At 42.9% G+C, this 20,975-nt stretch overlaps 2 protein-coding genes across 8 annotated transcripts in view; one reads left to right on the top strand and one right to left on the bottom strand.

Annotated features, from left to right (window-relative positions):
- RILPL1 (Rab interacting lysosomal protein like 1) overlaps positions 1–17,373 on the top strand; it is a 27,489-nt gene extending 10,116 nt beyond the window's left edge. Inside the window, exons 4-8 of one of the 2 annotated variants that reach the window (XM_062589695.1) lie at positions 1,134–1,352; positions 6,339–6,511; positions 7,036–7,128; positions 11,419–11,506; positions 13,944–14,028. In XM_062589695.1, the coding sequence (XP_062445679.1) occupies positions 1,134–1,352; positions 6,339–6,511; positions 7,036–7,128; positions 11,419–11,506; positions 13,944–13,949 (579 nt within the window). In that variant the 3' untranslated portion in view covers positions 13,950–14,028. Of the gene's footprint in view, positions 1–1,133; positions 1,353–6,338; positions 6,512–7,035; positions 7,129–11,418; positions 11,507–13,943 lie in introns of both variants that reach the window. The other variant, XM_062589694.1, reaches the window with a different exon arrangement.
- Positions 14,162–20,975, bottom strand: SNRNP35 (small nuclear ribonucleoprotein U11/U12 subunit 35). 6 transcript variants are annotated; one of them, XR_009960127.1, is made up of 2 exons: positions 20,027–20,488; positions 14,162–17,746 (listed from the first exon to the last, which is right to left on the bottom strand). XR_009960127.1 is itself a non-coding variant. In XM_062589702.1 (2 exons), exon 2 carries the CDS (start codon positions 19,824–19,826, stop codon positions 19,029–19,031), a length of 798 nt encoding a protein of 265 aa, XP_062445686.1. In that variant the 5' UTR covers positions 19,827–19,829; positions 20,683–20,975; the 3' UTR covers positions 18,650–19,028. The 6 variants fall into 6 exon arrangements, 4 of the variants coding, with proteins under 4 accessions (XP_062445686.1, XP_062445684.1, XP_062445687.1 ...); XR_009960126.1 differs by having other exon boundaries at positions 18,306–20,478; XM_062589702.1 differs by lacking the exons at positions 14,162–17,746; positions 20,027–20,488 and adding exons at positions 18,650–19,829; positions 20,683–20,975.

Raw genomic sequence — 20,975 nt, 5'->3', positions numbered from 1 at the left:
CTCTCTCAGCTTTGGCAGAGACTCTCTACTCCTGCATCAGAAATGCAATGTGGATTACCTGCTTGTACAAGGAAACACTAGGAGGAAGGGAGGAAAGGGCCTGAGCCCAGCCCAGATCACTTAATTTTGCCAGTAGTGAACCGAAAGTCACTGAGAGAATAGGTGGCCCAGACAAGTCACAGGCTTCCTGACCTTGGGAATCAACTGATGTCTTGGTTCTTCCTGTGTGAGGAAGAACGATAGCTCTTATTTTGCTTCCCCGTCTAACTCTGCCACAGGCCTTTTCTGGCTGATACTGAGGGCCAGACTTAGATGGTCCCTATTCTACTTAAGGGCCTCTGGCAGGTGCTGTGGCTTTTCAGAACCAATAAATGCTGTTCTTACAATGCAGTATGAGAGCACCTAAGGGCTCAAAGCAAAGGACTTATTATAATTACTGCGCACTAAGGATTCCACAGAATCAAAGAATAGTTGGGGTTGGAAGAGACCTCTGGAGATCATGTGGTCCAAACCCCTGCTCCAGCAGGGTCACCTCAGGCAGGTTGCCCAGGACTGTGGCCAGCTGGGTTTTGAACATCTCCAAGGATGGAGCCTTCACAGTCTCTCTGGGCAGCCTGCTCCAGTGTTCAACCATTCTCACAGTAAAAATGTTTTTCCTTATGTTCAGATGGAATTTCCTGTATTTCAATTTGTGCCTATTGCCTCTTATCCTGTTGCTGGGCACCGCTAAGAAGAGTCTCTCTCTCAGATTTGTCCATCCTGTCTATATCTGTCTTATCTTTATCACTTCCACTCTGGGTTAAGATTTGATTCAGAATCCCTTAAGCTACCCTGCCCTAGAACATTGCTTTTTTGAAGCAAAGTATTTGAAGTGACAGATTTGCTTTTAGCTGGAGAATTCCCTTGGCTGGGGAAAAAGTGCCTCTTCTTATTCTGGAAACAACTAAAGAGATTTTGATGACTGCAACTGTAGCAGATAATTAGATATTAAAAAAAATAATTAGGAAGATGGGGATTTTTCCAGATGAAAATTAACAGGAATCTACTACTAAGTCTTTAACATAGTATTTGGGAATTAACCACCATGGCTGATAGCTGAATGGATACTTACCAATTGTGTTAATGTTTTGCAGCTTCAACAGCAACAGAACAGGTTAATGAAAATTAACCATGACCTGCGGCACCGGATCACTGTCGTGGAGGCACAGGGGAAGGCACTGATTGAGCAGAAGGTGGAGTTGGAAGCATACTTGCAAACCAAGGAGCAGGAGATGGGCAACCTGCGAGCAGAGCTAGGGAAACTCAGAGAAAAATTGCAGGGTGAGGACAGCCAAAATGGTGAAGAAATAAAGGTAAGAGGCACTCTAATTCTCTTTTAGACAGCCTTTCTGAGATCTTCAGGAGTCATACCAAGCATCCTTTCTTCAAAAAGAAGTGGTTGATACGTGTCAGAAGCAACAAGGACATCATTTTGTGCTCGTATGTAGTGTACAGAGAGGAATGTCACTCATTGCGTTAAGAAAGCAACACATACCGGAAAGGCCCTGCTAGGGGAGTTTGACCCAGGGAGCAGAGCCCTCCTCCCTAGAGAGGAGAACCAGGAGTACAGGAAGTGGGGTGGCAGAACAGGTCAGCAGTGGGATGTCTGGGTTAGAGAGCAGCAGACCATAGTCTGCTCTCCCCTTAGACTTGGTTATTCAGCACATATCCTGGGGAGCCTAACTTTTGGATCATGCGCTAGGCTGCAGAATTCACCAGACACCAGAACAAATAGTTTCTGCAAAAGAGACTGCCTCATGACATTTTTAATAGCACAATCCAAAATCTCTGCAGTACCAGCTGTTACTTTGTATTTCAAGCAGATAGTGTTTTTGGTGGTGCTTCATTAGTGTGTTTGGGCTGATTTTGTTTGCACACATCAACCCCTTCCCCCAAAGTAAAACATACTGATCCCCTAACAGTCTGGATTTTCCCCAAAAAAATAACAGCCGACAAGCTGCTTAAGTCTTGCTGAGTAGGCAAATCTGCAAGCCCTAATGGGTCCCAAAGGTGCAATGCACCATAATGGTGGTGGCATGTAAACCACAGAAAAGCAAATTATTTCAGGATGAGTCCTAGAGAAAAATGCAGAACTCTGCAGGTAGGCAATACCTGACTGAGGGCGAGATGCTGCCATTCAGTGGAATATGCCTACTTTGGCCTGAAATCCCTGCTTTGTCTCATACTTTTAAAATGCTACCTTTCCTCCTCAGGCCTCCAGACTTAAATAAGGAATGAAAAATAAAAAGGACTGCCCCTTTTGCTTCTATCTGAAAAACAGAGAGGGCTGCTGCTGTCTCAATGGTACAGCTCTTCCTGGTAGAGCGCAGGCAAGCCCAGGCTGTGTTAGTGGTTTGACTGGGACCAGCATCTCCAGGGCTTGCTCAGGAGTCCTTGATGTGAATGAGTCTTCTCACCTGTTCTGCTGTCCCACAGAATATGGTTACCTTCTTTTAAACCATTCCCTTTGGTACAGGAATTTTACATGGTTTATTTTGGCTAAAAGTGGAGACTTTAATCCTTTGAAGAAGGCTTAGCTCTTTGTGGAAAGGTAAGTCACAGAAGTTTTGCTGAGCTAACGCATCTTCATGTGCTTTTCTACTGTTACATCATTGCTCTCCCTGACCACGTTTCCATCCATTGCCTCACTACAGTTGTTCAGAACTGATCAGAACTTCTTAATCTGTGAAGTGACAGGGAGGCTGGGATCTTAGGCTACAAAAATGAGTGAGAGCTTACTTGCCCCACACAGTGGTTATGGCACCTGTGATCTGACTACCAGGACTAAGCTGGTCTATTGCTACCAAATCAACATATAAATATTTATAGGCCTGTTTTAGAGGCCTTTGGTCCTATTCTTTGGCTCTAATTCCTGCTTTCACTTCCTATTAGAATTTGTGCAGTGAAGTGCTCCTAGCACAAATGTTCATGAAAAGCAAATGTCGATGCGTGCATACTCAAGTACTTGAAAGAACAGGCAAAGTGACAATCTGCAAATTGACTTGGTGCTGAGATCAGAGCAGTAGGAATGGAAACTCAAGGGGAGCTTCATGAGAAAAAGATACAGCTTCTGCTCTACTGCATCCCTGTGTTCTCTTTATTGTTCCTACTGTTATTTTCATTTGTGCATATGACACTGTACTTCTATCTTATTCAAGCAAATGTTCTGTATTTCCTCTCCTAATGCTGCACTTAGAACAGCACAAATAGGATACAGGAGGAGCTCTGGGGAGCACTATTATATTTGTCTGGATGTGTTAATAACAGTGCCAGCACCAAGTCACTTAAGAAGCAAGGCAGTAGCATAAATGCCTGATAAACAGCAGCAGAAATTGAAACACCTAATATATTTATAGGAGGCACGAATATATATCAGAAAGCAGAGGCAAAGGCTGATGGGGTAGCATGGTCCCCCAAGGAATGTGACAGCCAGTGTTAACATGTCCCTGCTGAGTCTGGCACATGCTGTATTAACAATGAAAGGGATGACTTCATTGCTGCTAATTCAGCCAGGAGACCCAGCTTTGGAAATGGGGCTCTGGAGCCTAGGCCTGGAGCCAGCAAGAGTGAAAGTGTCTTCAGTCTCTGGAGAGAAAGGATGCTTTCTTTCCTCCCTCTAACTCACCAGTTTCATGGCAATGGCACCTCTTCTAATTAGAGTTGTTCCCCATTCTCTCTGCCAGGATGACGATTAGGCAGGAATTGCAGTGGCAAGCAGAAAGCTAGAATAGCTGCACGCTCTGGAATGAAAACTGCTTGTTGGCTTCAGTCAAGTACATTTGCATTGGCTACAGGCTCCTCAGTCTTTGCAGACTTGGGCAAAATCTGGCAAAATGCAGCTTCTTTGGGGAAAGCTGTGGGGTGGATATAAAACCAAAGAAAAGGCATCAACTCAGACCCTAACCCAGTGGGGTGGAGAGGAGGAAAGGTGTTTAGGTAAATTTCCTTGAATGTTTTGTCAGGGTATTATTTACTGTAAACTGTATTTAAAAAAATGCATTTAGATTAATGGGGTGGATCAGATAGAAATGGAGAAGTGCGCATTGCTCTGCTGTTTTGTCTTTATAAGAAAAGGACTGCAATCCCTGCTACAGTAGTTGGTGTTGTACCAACCTCAGCCTAGCAAAGTTTAACCTGAAACCACAGTAGATCTATAGAGATCAAAACCATTTCATAAACGTGAGCTTGGAAGAGGGTAGCATCAAGCTTGCAAAAATGGACTCTGTGAGCCTCTGTACTTAGCTTCTCACTTTTAGATGATGGCGTTCCATTTTCAGTCTCTTTTTGCAGAAGCTGAGCAGTGTGTCTCATCCAGCTCCTCAGGGAAGCAAAGCTAGAAACTGTTACTTTAAAATGCAGCGTTTCTGTAAGGTCTCAGAGCAAGTCAGAATTACTGTATTTCATCTCTTCATTTCCTATGAAAACTATGCCTTCAGCAGAACACACCTGCTCCTGGCCTCTCCCTTTGCCTGATCATTCTCACTCAGCAGGAAGATGACACAAGTGCCAGGACTGCTGACTCATTGTTTCTGTTACTACTAGCAAAAAATCGCTTCAAGCCAATCAGATGAAGTCTTTTCATGTATATAGTTTTGAGGCTTGAGGTTTTGAGGTTTGCTTTTCCTAGTTCAGAGAAGATCACAATTCCTATCTGTTCTGAGGCACCTAAAACTGTGGTGGTTTTTGGACTGTTTATTCCAAAAGCTTCTCCCCTCTCCTAAGCTAAATTCTAGTCCTCTCTCTTCCGCTGAGCTCCAGTGTCAGGCCCTTTGTTTCCTTTTCTGTGTCACTTGTCTCTGAATCTCTACCAATCTCTGTGTTATTTGAAGGACTGTTTTGTTTATTTGTTTAATGTTGACAACAGGACTGAACCTTTAAATCACTAGAGTATAGAAATCTTTATATCAATGTAAAAATAGGTAGAGCTGTTTCTCAAAAGATGTTCCTAGGATAGGCTATCTACAGCCACTTGTGTATTTCCCATTTGAGGAAGTTTTACCTGTTTGAGTGGCTGCCAGTTAGCTACGAAAGGCATAGTTGAGTCTTTAAGGCAGAGGAATTATCTCCAGCTTGTATCCCAGCGATGCGCCACTGCAGCACAGGAACTCTGGGACTCTCACCGCTGCCTCCTGATAGAAGGGTAGGAGGCTGGCCTGGCTGCTGGCATCTCTGATTTCATGTGCTGGCCTCCAGTCAGCCTTTGCAAAAAGCATCACATTTCAAATGTACTGCACTGGAACAGCATGACCCGTGTTTATTTTTATAGCTGGAAACCTTGCAGACCTCCTCAGGCTTGTAGCTGGTTTGCAGTATCTTGATTCTGAGCACCCTTCCCAGAACTTGTGATTTCTCATTAACTGGTCCTCAGCTCTGAGCAGGGGAATAAAGCTGGAGGACCTGAACGATGCCCCTCTTCTGTGAGCTGTGCTCACTCAGGCCATATCTCCACAAGAGGTTTAGCCCAAATAGTTCTGCAAAAGTGCTAAGGTCTACCTGGGCGACAGGAAGCAGCCCCATGGGCCTGGGAATCCAACCACGTCTGTAGAGTGCAAGTTGTGGCTTGGTGGGAGCCACAGAAAATGGAAGTCAAAATTTTCAATAAACTCTTCTCAGAGGAAAAGGAGAAAGGAGGGTAGACACATATAAATGTGTCATCTAGCACTCATCTGCAGATTTCTTTGTAGCTACTTTGTAGCTAGATCCCTGGTACTGACACCAATCACACATTTTTAAATACAAGCAATAAAGACATATGAACTTAAATCTTCACTTAATATAGTTATGACCAAAGGAGCTTTCTCTTTGTAGGAGAAATTATCAGGATATTTGCTATGCAATTTGTTCACTTTTTTATGTAAAAGGCTGATGTTTGATTTATCTGATTTTACCACATTCCTTAAACTGACTTATCAAAAATTAGATTATACATTTTCAACTGACTTTCTGGCAATCTGACTTCCACAGGAAGGTGGCTCAGGTTAGACCCTGTATTTAAGCTGCTGGTAACAACTGGTGTTTGTTTGTTTTTGTACACACCCTCCCCACCAGTATAACTCTACAGAAGATTTCTGTGAGCATAGGGCATTCGTTGCAGGTCCCAATACTGAGCTGTTCTTGCTGAGGATCTTAAACATGAAAAGCAAATTCATCCTAATTTTTTTCCCTCTTAAAATTGCTTTGTTTCTCTTTAGGGAGGGTTTATTAGTACTGAAAAGGTCAGGGACTAAACTGATAAAGACTTTAAATGCCTCAGACAGGCATTCACATGATGTATTTAAAGTCAGTGTTTCACTTTCTAGACAGAACCAAACAACGATGACTGCCTCTCAGAGTCAGAAAAGATGGCAGTAGACTTAAAAGATCCAAATCGTCCCAGATTCACCTTGCAGGAGCTCCGGGATGTCCTTCATGAGAGGAATGAATTGAAATCTAAAGTGTTTTTACTTCAAGAGGAGCTTTTATATTACAAAAGGTAAGTTAGATCTCCTAGGTGTACCTCTTCTGTTGCATATATATGCATAGCAGCTGTAGGGCAGGTCTAGAAACAATAAATGTGTTCTTAAATGATCTCTTACAAGCTTATATTTCTGCAAAGGCTTAAAGTTTATAAGCATAAGTTTGTATCTAATTCCTCAAAAACTCAGGAAGATGATATGCTTGCCTAATTCCTCAATTTCCACTGAATCTTAGAAAGATTATAAACATTTAATATGCTTGGACTTCAAAAATAAGGATTAAAGTGGATCAGAAATTGAAATTCTAGTAGTTGTATTCATTGCTCTCCTCTTCTTCATCCATTCCTCCCCTTGTCACAATGGGAGGAAAACACTGAAAGGAGATCAAAGTTGATAGAAAATTTTTTAATTGGTTTCAGTGAGCTTGGAACAGATCTTTTGTCTTTCTTCATCTACAGTACTACCTCAGATTGGATTTTAGAATTTAAAATGCTTCCATGGTACGAGAGGACCACACTAACTATATTTTCTTTCTTTCAAGTGATGAAACAGAAGAAGAAACTAGATCCCCTCAACCTACACCCATAATTCAGTCAAAAACCTCAACTCAGCCAGAGTCTGGAATCAAACGACTGTAAGTAGCATATTCTCTAAGAGTACTAGATATAGTCTGCAAACGCTAAACATTTCTTATGGATGGGACATTTTCTAAAGAACTTAAAAGTTAAGATGACTACATCCCTTATATATATGGGGGAGAGATCAAATGTCTGCAAGTGTTTTCTAAGAAAGGAGCACTTGGTAGGTTTTATGAAACAGCAGTTGACTTTTGCCAAAATTTTGGCCCAGTTCTGGGCCTTCTTTCAATCCAGGGTTATTTCCTACAGTACCTTCCACTCCCACCATGCAGACAACAGTAGGGGGAAAAACAGTAGTCCTCATGCTTTTGTTTATGGACCAGACTGATGTGCTCAAGAAGCCCACTCTAATTCTAATGCTTCCTCCTTGAGTATGATATTCAGGCTAACTAAAAGAGCATGTGTTGCCGTGGTTTATTATAGCTGCTATGAACTAGTGAGCTCTTAAACACAGACAGCTGATCTTCCCAGAGAATGCTGTTGTTGAGGCCATACAGTCACTCTCCAAAGGGAGGTGCTAGCAATTGTGGTTTCATCCAGAGCACTGTTCTACCTGTCCTAGATGCCAAAAACTGAGGTCAGTGCAGGGATTGTAGGAACAGATGTTCCTGTTCCTGCAGAACCCCCAGTTCCATCATGTGCAAGCCATAGGTGGTGGAATGGAGTAGCAACAGAATATCACAACCCCCTGCCAGCCCATGGTTGCACTTGGAGGGCTTGCAAAGAGTGTTCTTCACAAGCAAAGCAAGCTGCAGACCTGTAGCAATTGGGTACGGAGAACAAGGTTTCCCTATTGCCTCGCTGTGGTTGTATCCTTGCTGACCAATTCACTGAGCCTTTAGACCTTGGCCTTGCATTGTATGCACAGCGCAACAACCTTTTGTTTGCTGAACAACTGCCATGCTGGAGTAGATGCCAACTTTCTTGGCTAGAAGGAACCTCACCCTCCTCTGGTGAAGTATTCAACGGTATTGTGCAAACCCTAAGCTTATTGTCAGAGGTGTACAATAACTACTAGAGGTAATAAAATCAAAGTGCTGGCCAATCCATTTGTCTGTTGATACTCCTCCATCTATATTTATTTATCCCAAATTAAGTATCTTAACTAGCCAGCGTTTGGATTTTTGTGATACTGAAAGCTTAACTTAACTGAATTAAGGATTTTGGCAGAGTTATTTGGTTTTGCCTAAAAAGCCATCCTATCCTGGCCCCACGTCCATAACCTTCAGGTGTTGTTTTTAATAGCAGTAGCCCCGTGAGAGTAAGTTCCACTGGAAGATTAGGGCTAATCCAAAACACCATAAAGTCAAGAGGACATCTTATATTACATTCAGCACACTTCATCTTCATTCTGTGCTGCCTTGTCTTCTGAGAGATCCTTTTCTCTCAAGTGACTAGAAAATATTCTTTGAGTTTGGCTTTAAAATTTCACTCTGTAGCTGTAGTATTAATAATACTTTGTCTCACAAGGTCTCCACTGTAAAGCTTCTCTTCCCTTTTATTCTAAATTTATTTTAATGCTTTTTAAAGCTTATCCCTCTGTGTGAGGCTGCTTTCAGCTTACAGATTATGTGGTGACTGCAGCTTCCATGCTCAATTTATGAAGCAAAGGCAGCACAAAAAATGTAAATAGATGTTGTAAAACTCATATGCTGACTATATATTATTTTGTTTGACTCTGTCTTCTGCATATATACATAAGTAATGCAGGGAGCCATGGCAAGAGGCACAGAAGTGTTTTGGACCATTTTTCTCAGTGCTTTCTTCCTCTTAGTTAATTTGTCAGAGAAAACTTTCTAAGCATCTGACCATTCAATCAGTGCACATTTTCAGACACCTATCTAATCTTTCTGTTTCTCAGATTCTGTTAAATTTATATAGCTGAAAACTCACAGTAGAAAGTAAAACTATGTTGCTTTGACCCCTTTCAGAAAAGGCAATGGGATTTAAAGGCACTAATAGGATTTAAATTCCAAGCTGTGCATCTCCTCTGGCCTCTTCTTGCTGCAGTATGTGGAAGCACTTACTGAACCTACTGTTAAGAGGAAATAACTTTCTGTAGCTGCCTCAGATCTGTCCTCAGATTTCTTTCTGCTCTCTTTTCATTTAACCATCACATTAAGGGAAGATAATCTGCATTTTAAGTGACCTGAGGAGCAATTATAGTTTTTAGGTTTGTCTTATTCTTGTAGCCTGTCTGGATGGGAGTTGTCTGGTTTGGGTTTATTTGCTTTTCTCCCTTCTCTATTTGTGTCATGGACAGTGCGCTTGTAAGATGGGCTACTCCTACAACCCGAGCAGTTCCTACAGTGGCTTAGAAGGGGTTGGTGGCAGGGATGGAGTATCACATTTATGAAGACAGGAAATTTCACTCTAGGGGAAAAGGACAAAGAACACAAGTGTAGCATCAGTTCTGTCCTGTTATAAGCCCTCTGCCACCTCCTGTCACCTGCACTCCCTGCCTGCTACGAGCTGTCTCCAGAGCCCCCATCTCCCTGTCCCAGGCAGAATGCCATCAGCACCTCACTCTATGGCTACGTAGGTAACACAGTAGTATGTAACTTCTCCATATCTAATGGTGCAAGAGAAACTTGTAATGCTGGTATCTGCATGCAAGGTGCTTTTATGAATGAAAGAAGGGTTGCCTCTCCCTCTGTTGCAGGCTTTTCTTCTTGACTAATAAAAAGCTGAATAGACTCTGCTGCCCTCTTAAGAGTAGTTCTATGCCTGCCTGTGTAATGTGCCCGTTTTCTCCTTGACCATGCAGTATTTCAGGGAATGAGATACAGCCTGTGCCATCTAAGATGTGCTCAGGTGATACTGTGTTGCATCCACATAAAGAAAGGAAAACAAGTTTCAGAAATCAGCCCTTTTCCTCTCCCAGGATTTGCAGGTTTGGGGCCAGGGCAAATTCTAACCAAATTCTGATCTCATACTGATTTATATCTACATTTGTCTCTACCACATCACATGTCAGAGTTTTGATGAAATTATGTAACCAGGAGGTTTTACTGAGGAGAAAAAGTACCGGGATTAAAAATGCTCCCTCTGTTTTGAGCAGAAAACACCCTTTTGTTTTCTCTTTAAGGATACATACTTGTTTGTCACTGATGTAATGCCTGAAACAGCCACAAGATTTCTTCCTATTCTTGCTGTCCACAAAAGCTGATGTGTCTGCCTCACTTCTGCAGCTAACTGTGTGCGCCACAGTGCATAAAAATAGAAGTTCTAGCTATTGCTAGTGACACAACAGTATTTGCTTGTTTGGTTCTCTTTGAATCTAAGAATAACAGTTAGAGCAGCTATGCTGGGGAGAGCTGCATTTGGTCACGAGTGAAATGTCTGTTATGATTTCAACTTAATCTTTAATTGACATTAGTCCACAGTTCAAAAATATATTTGGCACAAGGGAGAACCTCTGAGGAGAATCCTTAGAAAAACAGAGGGTGTTCCAGGTATGGATGAAGGTGTGTTGACAGGCTTGTTGGGGGCTGGCTGTGCAGGGAGCACCCAGCTAGCGTGCTCTCTCAACCTCTAAGTTGCATGAATTGTACAATGCGCAGTAAAAAAGTGCTGAACTCTTGTGAAGAAACAGTCTTGCTGCTAGCCAGATAGAAAGAGTGTTTCTGGTAGTGTAGTTGCAAAGTATCAAAAAAGGATTTAGTTGCCTGCGGTTGGCATCTTTCTGCATGTGAAGAAATGCAGGTTTGTTTGGAAGAGATACACAGGCCCTTTAACTAAGTAGCTTGCAGAGTGGGTTATTTCAACATTTCAGCTGTGGTATTGGTTTTTAACTTATCAACTGAGACACTTGCAAAATCTTTAACTGTAATGCTGGTCATGTCTAACCCTATTTTCTGTGCAAATATCCTGTAGCTACAGCAGAGCCCTGTTCTGTATTTCTTAACATGCACCTTCATCCTTCATTTCATTATGTATGTGCCTGTTTGTTTCTTGGGAAGAAAAATGTGCACTCTGCTCTGCATTGCTAGAGGTGGTAATACCTTGATGAAATCCAACTCAGATTGCAGGCTACCTCACAATAGAAAAGTGGTATCTTTTAGAAATTCTAAAAAAAAAATTAAACTGTTTCAATGACTTTTTTTGCTAAATAAGAATTTTTCACTGAGGAGCTGTCTTGGGTGATGCAGATCTACCTCACTCTGTCCTGTGTGATAATTTAAAGTAACCCCATGTATCTTGTTTGCCTCTTTTCTTTTAATGGAATGCTTTTTCTTTCCCTTGCTCCAGTCTTACCTCTTCTGTGTCTGTACTTTCCTGACCAGGATCTTTACAGCCATAATGCCCATGGTAGCAGCTGGATTGATTCCAGATGATCCCACATTGCAGCCAATACGAAGACTTGTGTCCCTTGTAGGAATTTTTTTTTTTATGTTTGGTACCGTGGTTTCCTTCTGCATGACCCCGTGTTAACATGTGCTGCTGGTTGCATTCTCATCGGCTGCTTGTGGGATCACAGAAGCACAAAGTGCCAATCAGAATGACCAGTCAGTACCCAACTCATTGTAGTCCTCCATGCTCATCCTCAAGTAATGACATTTTATTGCCTCATGTCTTAATGTTACCATGCTAAACCAATCATTCCTTCTTAGAAAATTGTTTCAATACACAATTTTAACCAGCATCTGTTAATTTTGCTTACTAAGCCTGCCTATTCACAATTCACACCAGTGCTTTTTAAAAAGAACATGTTAAGTCTACTGACTTGTTACAAATCAGTTAATTTACAGAATGTATTGGCTGATATTTGCAATACCCAATATTTATTATAGGATGACGTTTCTATGTCTTAGAATCTATTTTTGACTCTGTGTGTTTTGAAATAGCATATACACTCTCAAGAATAAATTCCGTCACCCTATTCTTGGTTACCCCTGGAAATTGTAACTATTAATGCAGGCTGGTTTTGCATTACAACTCTGACTTTAGTGATCGCTATATCTGCAGCAGCAAAGCAGTGTTTAAATTTCCCTTCCTCTTCACACAAACATAATTTTTTTAAACATCGTCCATAAAATTTTTCTAGGCCTAATAACAATTTTGTTTCTGAAAGAAAAAAAAAGCCAAACCCTTCTACTTGGTGTAGAAATTTTACAGAAACATTTTTCTACTACTTAAAGTGAAAAATCACTGAACTTTGATATTTGAAACTTACTGCATAAATACAGCAGTCCTCTGTGCAGACTTCACAATACTAAGCCTGACCATGCAGGATCAAACATCTCCAGCAGAAAGCCTCAGTGACTAGATGCTTCTCTTTTAAATTGGAATTGGATCTGGCCCTGAAAAGATACAGCATATGTGTGTGAATTTATAAGCTCCAGTGATGAAGGTGGTAGAAAACTACCAAGCTAATTAAGTTCAAAAGACTTATTTCACTATTAAGGCTGCACATTTCAAGCCAGGAAATGCAAAAGTTCAGGTCCTGCTAGCAATGTTGGTTATCTTGCATTGCACTTGTGTAGCTTTTTATATCATTTTCTAGTCAAGAACAGCTTGTTATTAATAATCATCATCCTTACCTGCACATATGATAGGATGCTTTTTCAAGAAAGTTGCCTTAAACCTCATCTGACATTCAAATACAGCCTATGTGACTAGAGACACCGAGGCATCACTCCCTGGTCTGCACAAGGCGGCTTGGATGATTGGGATTGTGATACTGAGGGGACACTTAAGGGAGTGTAGGTGGAGGGAGACTGCTGAGGGAGGTGGGGGAGCAGACACAGGGCTATGTTTATGCCATGACAAATATTCCAGCTCCTATCAAAGTTGAGTACATATATGGAGAGTCTCTTACTGTACAAGCATTTAGCAATTCCAGTCCTAGATCAAGACTGCATTATGCTAAGTACTGTGCAAGCAAATCAGTGTTTACCTCCTAAAATGCACCATCCAAACCAAAAGGGTATGCAGCCACTTCAAACCTTTGGTAGCTGGAACCAAAACTTTTGCATTTCTCAGCAGACTTAAACACTGCACTAACATGTCTTGTACTGAACTCATTACAAACATTGAAAAGATGGCTTTGCTTGATCAAATAACTTCGTGGCACACAAATAAAAACGATACTATGGATTTCTTCCAATTGTATTTTTTAGCTGTGTTGTCAGCTGGCAATTTGTTGTTGTATTAAACGGCTGTTGGTTCATGTACGTCATTATCTTAGTGCACCCAAGCTGTGTGACAGGAAATGACGTGCACATTTGCGTGCATTTGTTTAGAGCTTTCATCCTGCAAACACTTTTGCACTTGTGTGCATTTATTCATTTATTTTTTGCAGGAATAGAGCCTATGTATCAATTTATACAGTTGGAAAAAATTTTGAAAACCTATTTTCTTATCTTATGAATTTCCCTGATGGCACCCTTAAGAATATTCTCTGTTTCTGCTGTAGGGTAAATTATACAGATTTAGTGCTAAAGATACCACTTTATTTATGCCAAGAAACTAACATGTATTTTATTGCTTCTTTATCTTGGGGTTGAAGGAGGGGGAATACGCAACATCCAAAATGATGTCTGCACTTTGTAGAGTCAACAGCACTTAGGGCTTATTTGAAGCTTCCATAGCAGAACTGCTTGAGATTGCAATGACTTCATCTCTAATAACATTTTGACATGCACTCCCATCGGGCTTCACTGCCTTGATTTTTGCAGATGCAGATTTTTTTGCTCTGTGTTTTGTTGTGCTGTGCATCGTGTCGGGTGTTTGAAGCGTTTTCAAGTTAGTAAACAGTCTTCTTTTTTTCCCCCTCTCTCCTCCCTTACTCCTCCTCCCTCCCTGGAAGGTTTAGTTTCTTCTCTCGTGATAAGAGACGCATGCAGGCATCACAGAGAAATGTCCACTTCCAGGATACTTTTGGTGAATGGGCAAACTCAAATAAAGATGACTCCTACACTGAACAAGGACAAGAAGCCCTGCAGCACCTGTGACTAAAGCCTTGCGGTGTTCAGCTTACTGCAGTAGATCTTGACAGTCTAGTAACAAGAAGCTTCTGTAAAGAAATCTGGCAGTTCATCACTTTTATTTGCCTTGCACACCTCAGTGGTTGTGTTTCAGATGTACTCTTCAAAAGGGATCCCTCACTGTTTATTTGGTGACTGTTTGCCAAAAACAGAATCCAAGCTTTGTAATAACAGTCACTGATACCTTGGGATATTGAAGCTTCTAGATGACTTGTTTTGTGCTGAACAACAAGTCTATGGTCTTGCTCATGCATTAACTACAGTAACACAAGCTTCTTTAAACCAAAAAAAAAAAAGACCTGTGCTATTATTAGAAGATTGTTTGCAGTGTACAATATCTATTGGAAAAGACTCTCTTATGCTGTTTGTTAAAACTTTTGATTGTTTGCTTTTTCTTAATTCTGTAAGATTTTTTTTCGAGAGAGATACCACGGCTCCATGGCAGGTCTAGCACTGCTATATCTTGCCAAGTTCAGCTAGCATCTGCATCTTGCAGTCTTGCACTTGGAAATCCACCTGATACAAACTGAGAAGCTGGAATAGCCTTGAGAGGGATAGTGAATACATTTCTCTTGCTGCATATAGTGCCTAAAGCATGAAGAAACCGATGTATGAGGTGAGCGTGCCTTGCATTTTGCCATGAGTTCTACAGTACTAATGGAAAATTAATTGTTCGCAAAGAGGATTTCTAACACTCAATTTTTTTCCTTCTTACGAAGGTCTTCCCCCTAGAGCAGCAAACAGCTGCGCTAAAGGAATTAGCTCCCCTTCCCATAGACAGGTTTTGAATAATGTCACACTCCATTTTCCTTTCTAGATGAAGACTGCCTAATTTCAGGGTGAGACGACCTCCTCAGCTAGCTGACATGAACTGTTTTAACTGACTTAGGGATGGCCCCAGCCCAAACTTTTCCTTTCACTAGTCTAAACACTATTTGGGGTTGTAGAATGGATGAATTCTACACGTGCAAGCTGCTTTACTGGTGTCAGCTGAGGTTTAGGTAGCCTGCAGTTATGGGCGGGCTTAATGGGCCAACAGTGCCAGCACATGAACACAACCAGCTGTCAGAAGGTGAGTTTTAGACCTGCTTTCCAATTAAGTTTGTGAAACCATTGGGACTGGTTGATGTCATTCTTATAAAAAATGTAACAACAAAGCCCCATGCAACATAGATGCACCCTGCACTCCTCAAAAGCACACTAAGCAAGCTCTGCTCAGGCAGGAGAGAGCAAGTACACCCACTTCTTCACAAAGGAGGCACCGAGGTCTTTCTATGGACGTGGCTGTACGCTTGAGACCTGCACTGGAGCACAGCGCTGCTTGTGAGCAGTATCTCTAGTTACGACAAGGTCCTAGGCAACTTCTGCTAATGTAGCTTAGTTCAGACAGCTATGGGCTGCTGTTGGCATCTTAATCCCCAGCAGCCAGATCTGCTCTGAAAAGAGGCTGCTCTCAGGAGCGGCACTAAACAGGAGCCAGTGCTCAAACAAAAGCTCCAACTACTCTGGGTGCTAAATGCCTGAGGATGGCTGTAAAGACTCCTAGATGACAGCAAGTCAAAGGGTTTAATACAAGGTGTTTATTTTCTGTTTTTAATTTTCAGTTTCTATGTCCCATTATGGGTTATCTAACATGTATGGGCAGGGAACAATTTTAATCTGTCCATAGTGAAACTGTGCTAAGAAACCATTTTTGCAATGGTGGGCCAAAGGCTGCTCTATTCCATCCTGTAACTGTACTATATTTTGAACCTTGAACTTCAGCATGCTCCAGGTACTTCTCAAGTATTTTCTCCCTCTCCCCAACAGGCTACAGTCTTTTTAAATATCAGTTTCATTTAGTCTCCAGTCAGCAGACCATTCGCAGCAGTTCAAAGCATGGTTGGGAATATACCTTAGCACTTTCATGAGAAACTGCTGCTGCAGAACTTACTTACATACAACTCCAATATTAAAAAAAGCATTCACCGGCCCTTCAAGTTGTCACTGCATTTTGGGAGAAGGGGAAAGGAGGGAGGGGATGGCCTTATATGAAAGGCATCTACATGTGAAATACTGACAATAATGTCCGACACTAATGTATGACACTAGTAGGGACACTTTTGCATCTCTAAGCCAGTTAAATTTTGTTAACGCTTACAGAGAGCTGTATTCATAAAATGGCAGCATTCCTCCTTTTATGTGAAAAGCAATTCTTAAATAGGAGGAGTCTTAATTTAATGATATGTAAGTTGCTAAGATCCCAGTTTCTTTTACAGATTGGGGAAAAGGGAAAAAAAGGAAACAAGTACACTACATTTGTATCAGGCAGATAAAATAAGTTACAACTGTTCTGCAGTTCTTGAGTACGTATTAGTCTAACACTTTTGTTCTTTAGCCATGAGCAAAGTTTAACGTACCTCCTCAAAGCCACTGAACATCTCTTGATGTGTTCTTGTACAGACATAATGTTTGAGTGGGAGCTAGAAACAGAAATGGATCATTGTTGCTGTTAAAAAAAAAATCATGATTTTATACAGAATTTGATGGAAGAATCACACCACATGAATGCAGCCTGTTGAGTGTCTCCCTAGCATAGTTTACAGTCGTTGGGCACATTTACAAGAGATATAGCAATAGGAAACAATGCAAGAACGCAGCACATTCACAGCCTGAATAAGCACATCACTTTTCACATCAGCTAAGAGCCATGGACTGAAATAATAGAAATACACAGACTGAACATTTTCTCCCCTAGCATATAAGCTCATGTATTAAAAAGGAAGTCTCCAGACCTAGTTAGTGCATGTAAAGCTAGTCCCACAGGCTAGGATCCAATGCACTATCGTTAGGTCAAATTTGCAGCCAAGTTCTGCAAGTTCTACTGGCACTAAGCAGTACAACCTTCCCCCATTCCTATCTGTACCCCATTACCTCAAAAATATGAAGAGTTACTCCTGACCTACTAACATAACCATCCTTCATTTTTTTGTTAGAAATGCTGAGTTCATACACTCCAAGTGGCAATCAAAAAGGATGCCATGTAGGGAAGAATATGTAAAGAGTTGAAGATCTGTCATGTAGTTTCTCAGTATTCAAGTAAAACCTGTTTTTTTTTAAAAAAAGGGGCCAGGATGTTGTCAGGTAAAGGGCATAGCAATCCTGCATACAGAGTGCAGGTTCACTTAAGTCTTTTTGGGTTTGTTTTGTTTTTGTTTTTTGGAGGGGGTAGTAAATCATTTTAATAGTTTAATAAATATTTCTGAAATACAAGTATTTCTGAAGATTTGTGTTCTTTGTGTCCTCCTATTGCTGTCTACTGTTGGGAACGCAGTTTAGGGGTCTGTCTTCTCCACTGAAAAAAGCTCACACAGCTCTTCATGGAAATAGGGCTTCAAACTTGGCAATGTTTAGGATAGAAGCATATAAAAAGAAAAAAAAAAAGTTGTGTCTAAAAGAAAATATATGAATCACTTCTCTTGTGGTTTCTACCCATTTAAGAAGAGCTTGAATTACACAGCTCAGTCCCTACAGCGGAAAAGACATCGTCATCTTCCGGTAGGCTTTCACCACACAAACAAATCCTTAAACAACAGAGAGCAGCAGCATGACACTCCTATCTTCTCTCTAGGCCCAAATGATCTTTCTGGGAGAGAGAGAGAGAGAAAAAAAAAATAATTAAAAAAAAAAAAAAAAGGAGGACAAGATTGAATTCGCTCCACCACAGTAGTTCTTAGGTAGAGGAAAGGTCCCTCACTGCTGCAAGCAGCTAAATAGCAAGTAGGCAAGTCCAGAGCACTTTATTTATGCTAGGAACTGAACAGACCTTAAAATAAGGGATGCAAGTACCACAGAGAGATGTAGACTAGAATGTGAAGAGTGTGAAATGCCTTTCAAAGGCTGGCAAAAATACAATTTAAAATGCTCTGGAGTCACCCCACGAGGGTTTTACTACTGCAGACGTTTAAAAACAAAGTACAGAAAGACCCCCCCCAAATGCCTTCCTTCAGTGATCGTCCAGCGTTACAGCATCTCTTGATCGGGAAGTTAGGAGTTTTCTGACCTGTTTACTACTCTGTAGTATGCATTCCACTAATAAAAGGGAATAGTACTCTCCTGTGAAATATAAAAGTACCTTTCTTATTACATGCTTCCCTCTCACACCTCAACACCTCACAAGGATATAGTATTACTAAGGATCTCACCTGTTCCACTGTCTTCAGAAAAGTAAGTCACTTCCCATCATCTTTTGTTAGGGGCCACATTTATAAGAAGCTTAGTTTGTTCCTATCCTTGCTATTTCCTTGCTATTTCTTCAACAAGTGACTTCATAGAGGTCATTTGTTCTGCAAAATGAGTGTGGACATCTGGCGCACAATTAAGGACGGAGCGCACTCATGAACCCTACTCCCAGCAGCCAGTCGGGTATCAAATGAGGTGTGTACTCAATTTCACTGAGTGCCAGTACACGCTGTGCACTTCTTATAGCATTCGCTGGTTCAGAATATTAACAGAAATGTTTAATTTCTCTGAAGAAAAACTCAAAACCAAGTATCTTAACTGTATTAGAAACAAAACTACAAAGCTTATAGCAGATTATAGTCACAGGCACAGGACAGTAACATTGCAGCTGCTTCTCAGTGAATGCAAGTCACGGCCCAAAGGTGAAGACAACCTCTACAACTTAATCCTATCCATGATCTCCAGAAGGATGTATGCCAGCTTTATCCAAAGACTGAGGCTGGAAGCCTGCTGTATCCCACCCCCTCCATACCAGTTAATTTACTGTGACAGCAGCAGTCAGTCCCAACCTGGACCAAAATGTGCCAGTTGTTGGAGCAGCAAGACTTGGTTCATGCTATTTGAGAGAAAGATGGCAGTAGACACCATACCCAAATTTCCCATAATTACAGAGAAGGCACCTTCACCTATCGATGTTTATCATCATCTCTTTGTTTCTTGGTATCTCTTTCCCTGCTCCGGTCTCTATCTCTGTCTTTCCTGTCTCTGTCCTTCCTCTCTCTCCCTCTGCTCCTGTCCTCTTTGGAGTCCCTCTCTCTCTCACTTTCACCCCAAGCCCATGACCGCTCCCTTTCTGGCCATCTCTTGTCTCTGCTCCTTTCATGGTCTCGATCCCTTGTTCTCCAGTCCCTTGTTCCTTCACGAGACCAGTTTCTTTTCTCTCCTGATCCTTCTCCATAGAAATCATTTTTCATGGTTGGCAAATTGATGGGCTTTCGGAAAGGTCTGTCCCGTCCTCCAAATCGTAGCTGGCCAGATTCTTTTTTGCCTCCAAAACCACCTCCAAGCCTCCGAGGAATCCACCCTTTGAGAGTTCTTTCCAATTCAAAGTCCACAAAGATTTCATGTTGGTCAATAACCAGCCTGTTGGCATCCCTGTGGGCCTTCAACAGAGCACGCTCCTCTTTGTACTCAATAAACGCATAACCCTTGGAAAATCCTGTAACCAAGTCTCTAACCAGCCGGATCTTTCTTATATCTCCGTATCGGGAAAAAACTTCCTTCAGCTTCTCTTCTGTTGTTTGAAGATTCAGCCTTGCTACAAACAGGGTGAGGTGAGGATCTCCTGTAACTCCCTTGTTGGGTACATACCGTGCCAGCATAGCCCTCCATATGGCACGGTCGTGGGGCTCTTCATCCGTGCCATCAATGCTCCCGGCTTTGAGGGGGTCATACTCTTTGGCTATGGGGGCCCAGTCATTCATTTTCTAGTGAAGAAGCACATGCATTTCTAGAAAGAAAAGCAAGCAGCACAAGAAGCACTTCTAGCACCTCCGCTCTTCATACAAGAATCTCAAGTAGCTTGATAAACTTCAGTAAACTGGCATTTTAGGCAAGTCACCAGTATTATACGTTGCCCAGAGAAGTTGTGGAATCTTCTTCTCTAGAGATATTCAAAACCCACCTGAATATAATCCTGTGCACCGTGTTCTAGGTGACCCTGCTTGAGCAGGGGGGGTGGACTAGATGATCTCCAGAGGTCCTTTCCCACATCAACCACTCTGTGCAACTCCGTGCTTCTGTAATCCCTGCGCCCGCTGCTTGCGGCCTGCACTCTGCTTAAGGACACTGTGCTCTCAGACCCTCAGGTTCTGCCCGAGGTCTGCTACAAGCCAGTAACCTAGACACGTGGAAGAGGCTTTAGGCCTTTCGTTGCAGACCCTCTGTTGCAGATTGCTGGTAAATTCAGGCTGCAGGCCACGCTCAGCAGAGTCCTCTTCCTGAGGCACGGTGTCGCGCACCGCTCCTGCCAGAGCTCAGCGCTTACCCCCCGCAGCAAGGCCAAGCAGCGGCACAGCGGTGCTGAGAGCCGCTGTGCCCAACCGGGCGTCCCGGGAGGGTGGTCGGCTCCACGCGGGGGGGGGGGGGGGGGGGGGGGAGGGCGCTGCCCGCCGGGGGCGGCACTTCGCCTCCGGGGCGCAGCCACGTCGGGGAGAGAGCCCAGGCAGCGCCCCGGGCTCGGGGCCTGGCGGAGCCGACTGCGGGCCCCTCACCCCCGCCTCAGGGCGGCCCCGCGGCGCCTCTTAACCGCCGCCCCCCCGCTGACGGGACCCCGCTCACCTCCGGTGGCGCGACGGGCGCGGCGGCGGCTCGCGCCGCGTTGGCGGAAGACGATTCGTCACGGCCCGGCAGGGACAGCGAGGGCCCGGCAGACGCTCGCTTTAGCCCCTTCTGCCCTCCGCTCGCTCAGGCGCAGGGTGACGTGACGTGACGTGACGCGACGCGACGTGACGCGACGTGACGCTACGCGGCTCGACTCCCGCAGCAGGCGCGGCCGCGGCCGAAAGTGCCGCTGGGGAAACGCAGATACATTTACGTCCCGTGCGCGCGCGGCCTGGCCCGGCGCCGCCCGG

The sequence above is a fragment of the Rhea pennata genome, chromosome 17 (genome assembly GCF_028389875.1).
Source record: "Rhea pennata isolate bPtePen1 chromosome 17, bPtePen1.pri, whole genome shotgun sequence".
Lineage (NCBI taxonomy): Eukaryota > Metazoa > Chordata > Aves > Rheiformes > Rheidae > Rhea > Rhea pennata.
The sequence above is the reverse complement of the archived record's forward strand: the minus strand, read 5'-3'. Positions and strand labels throughout refer to the sequence as shown.

Coding starts and splice junctions, on each gene's coding strand:
- SNRNP35 (XM_062589702.1), bottom strand. CDS start 19,826: ATGAATGACTGGGCCCCCATAGCCAAAGAGTATGACCCCCTCAAAGCC.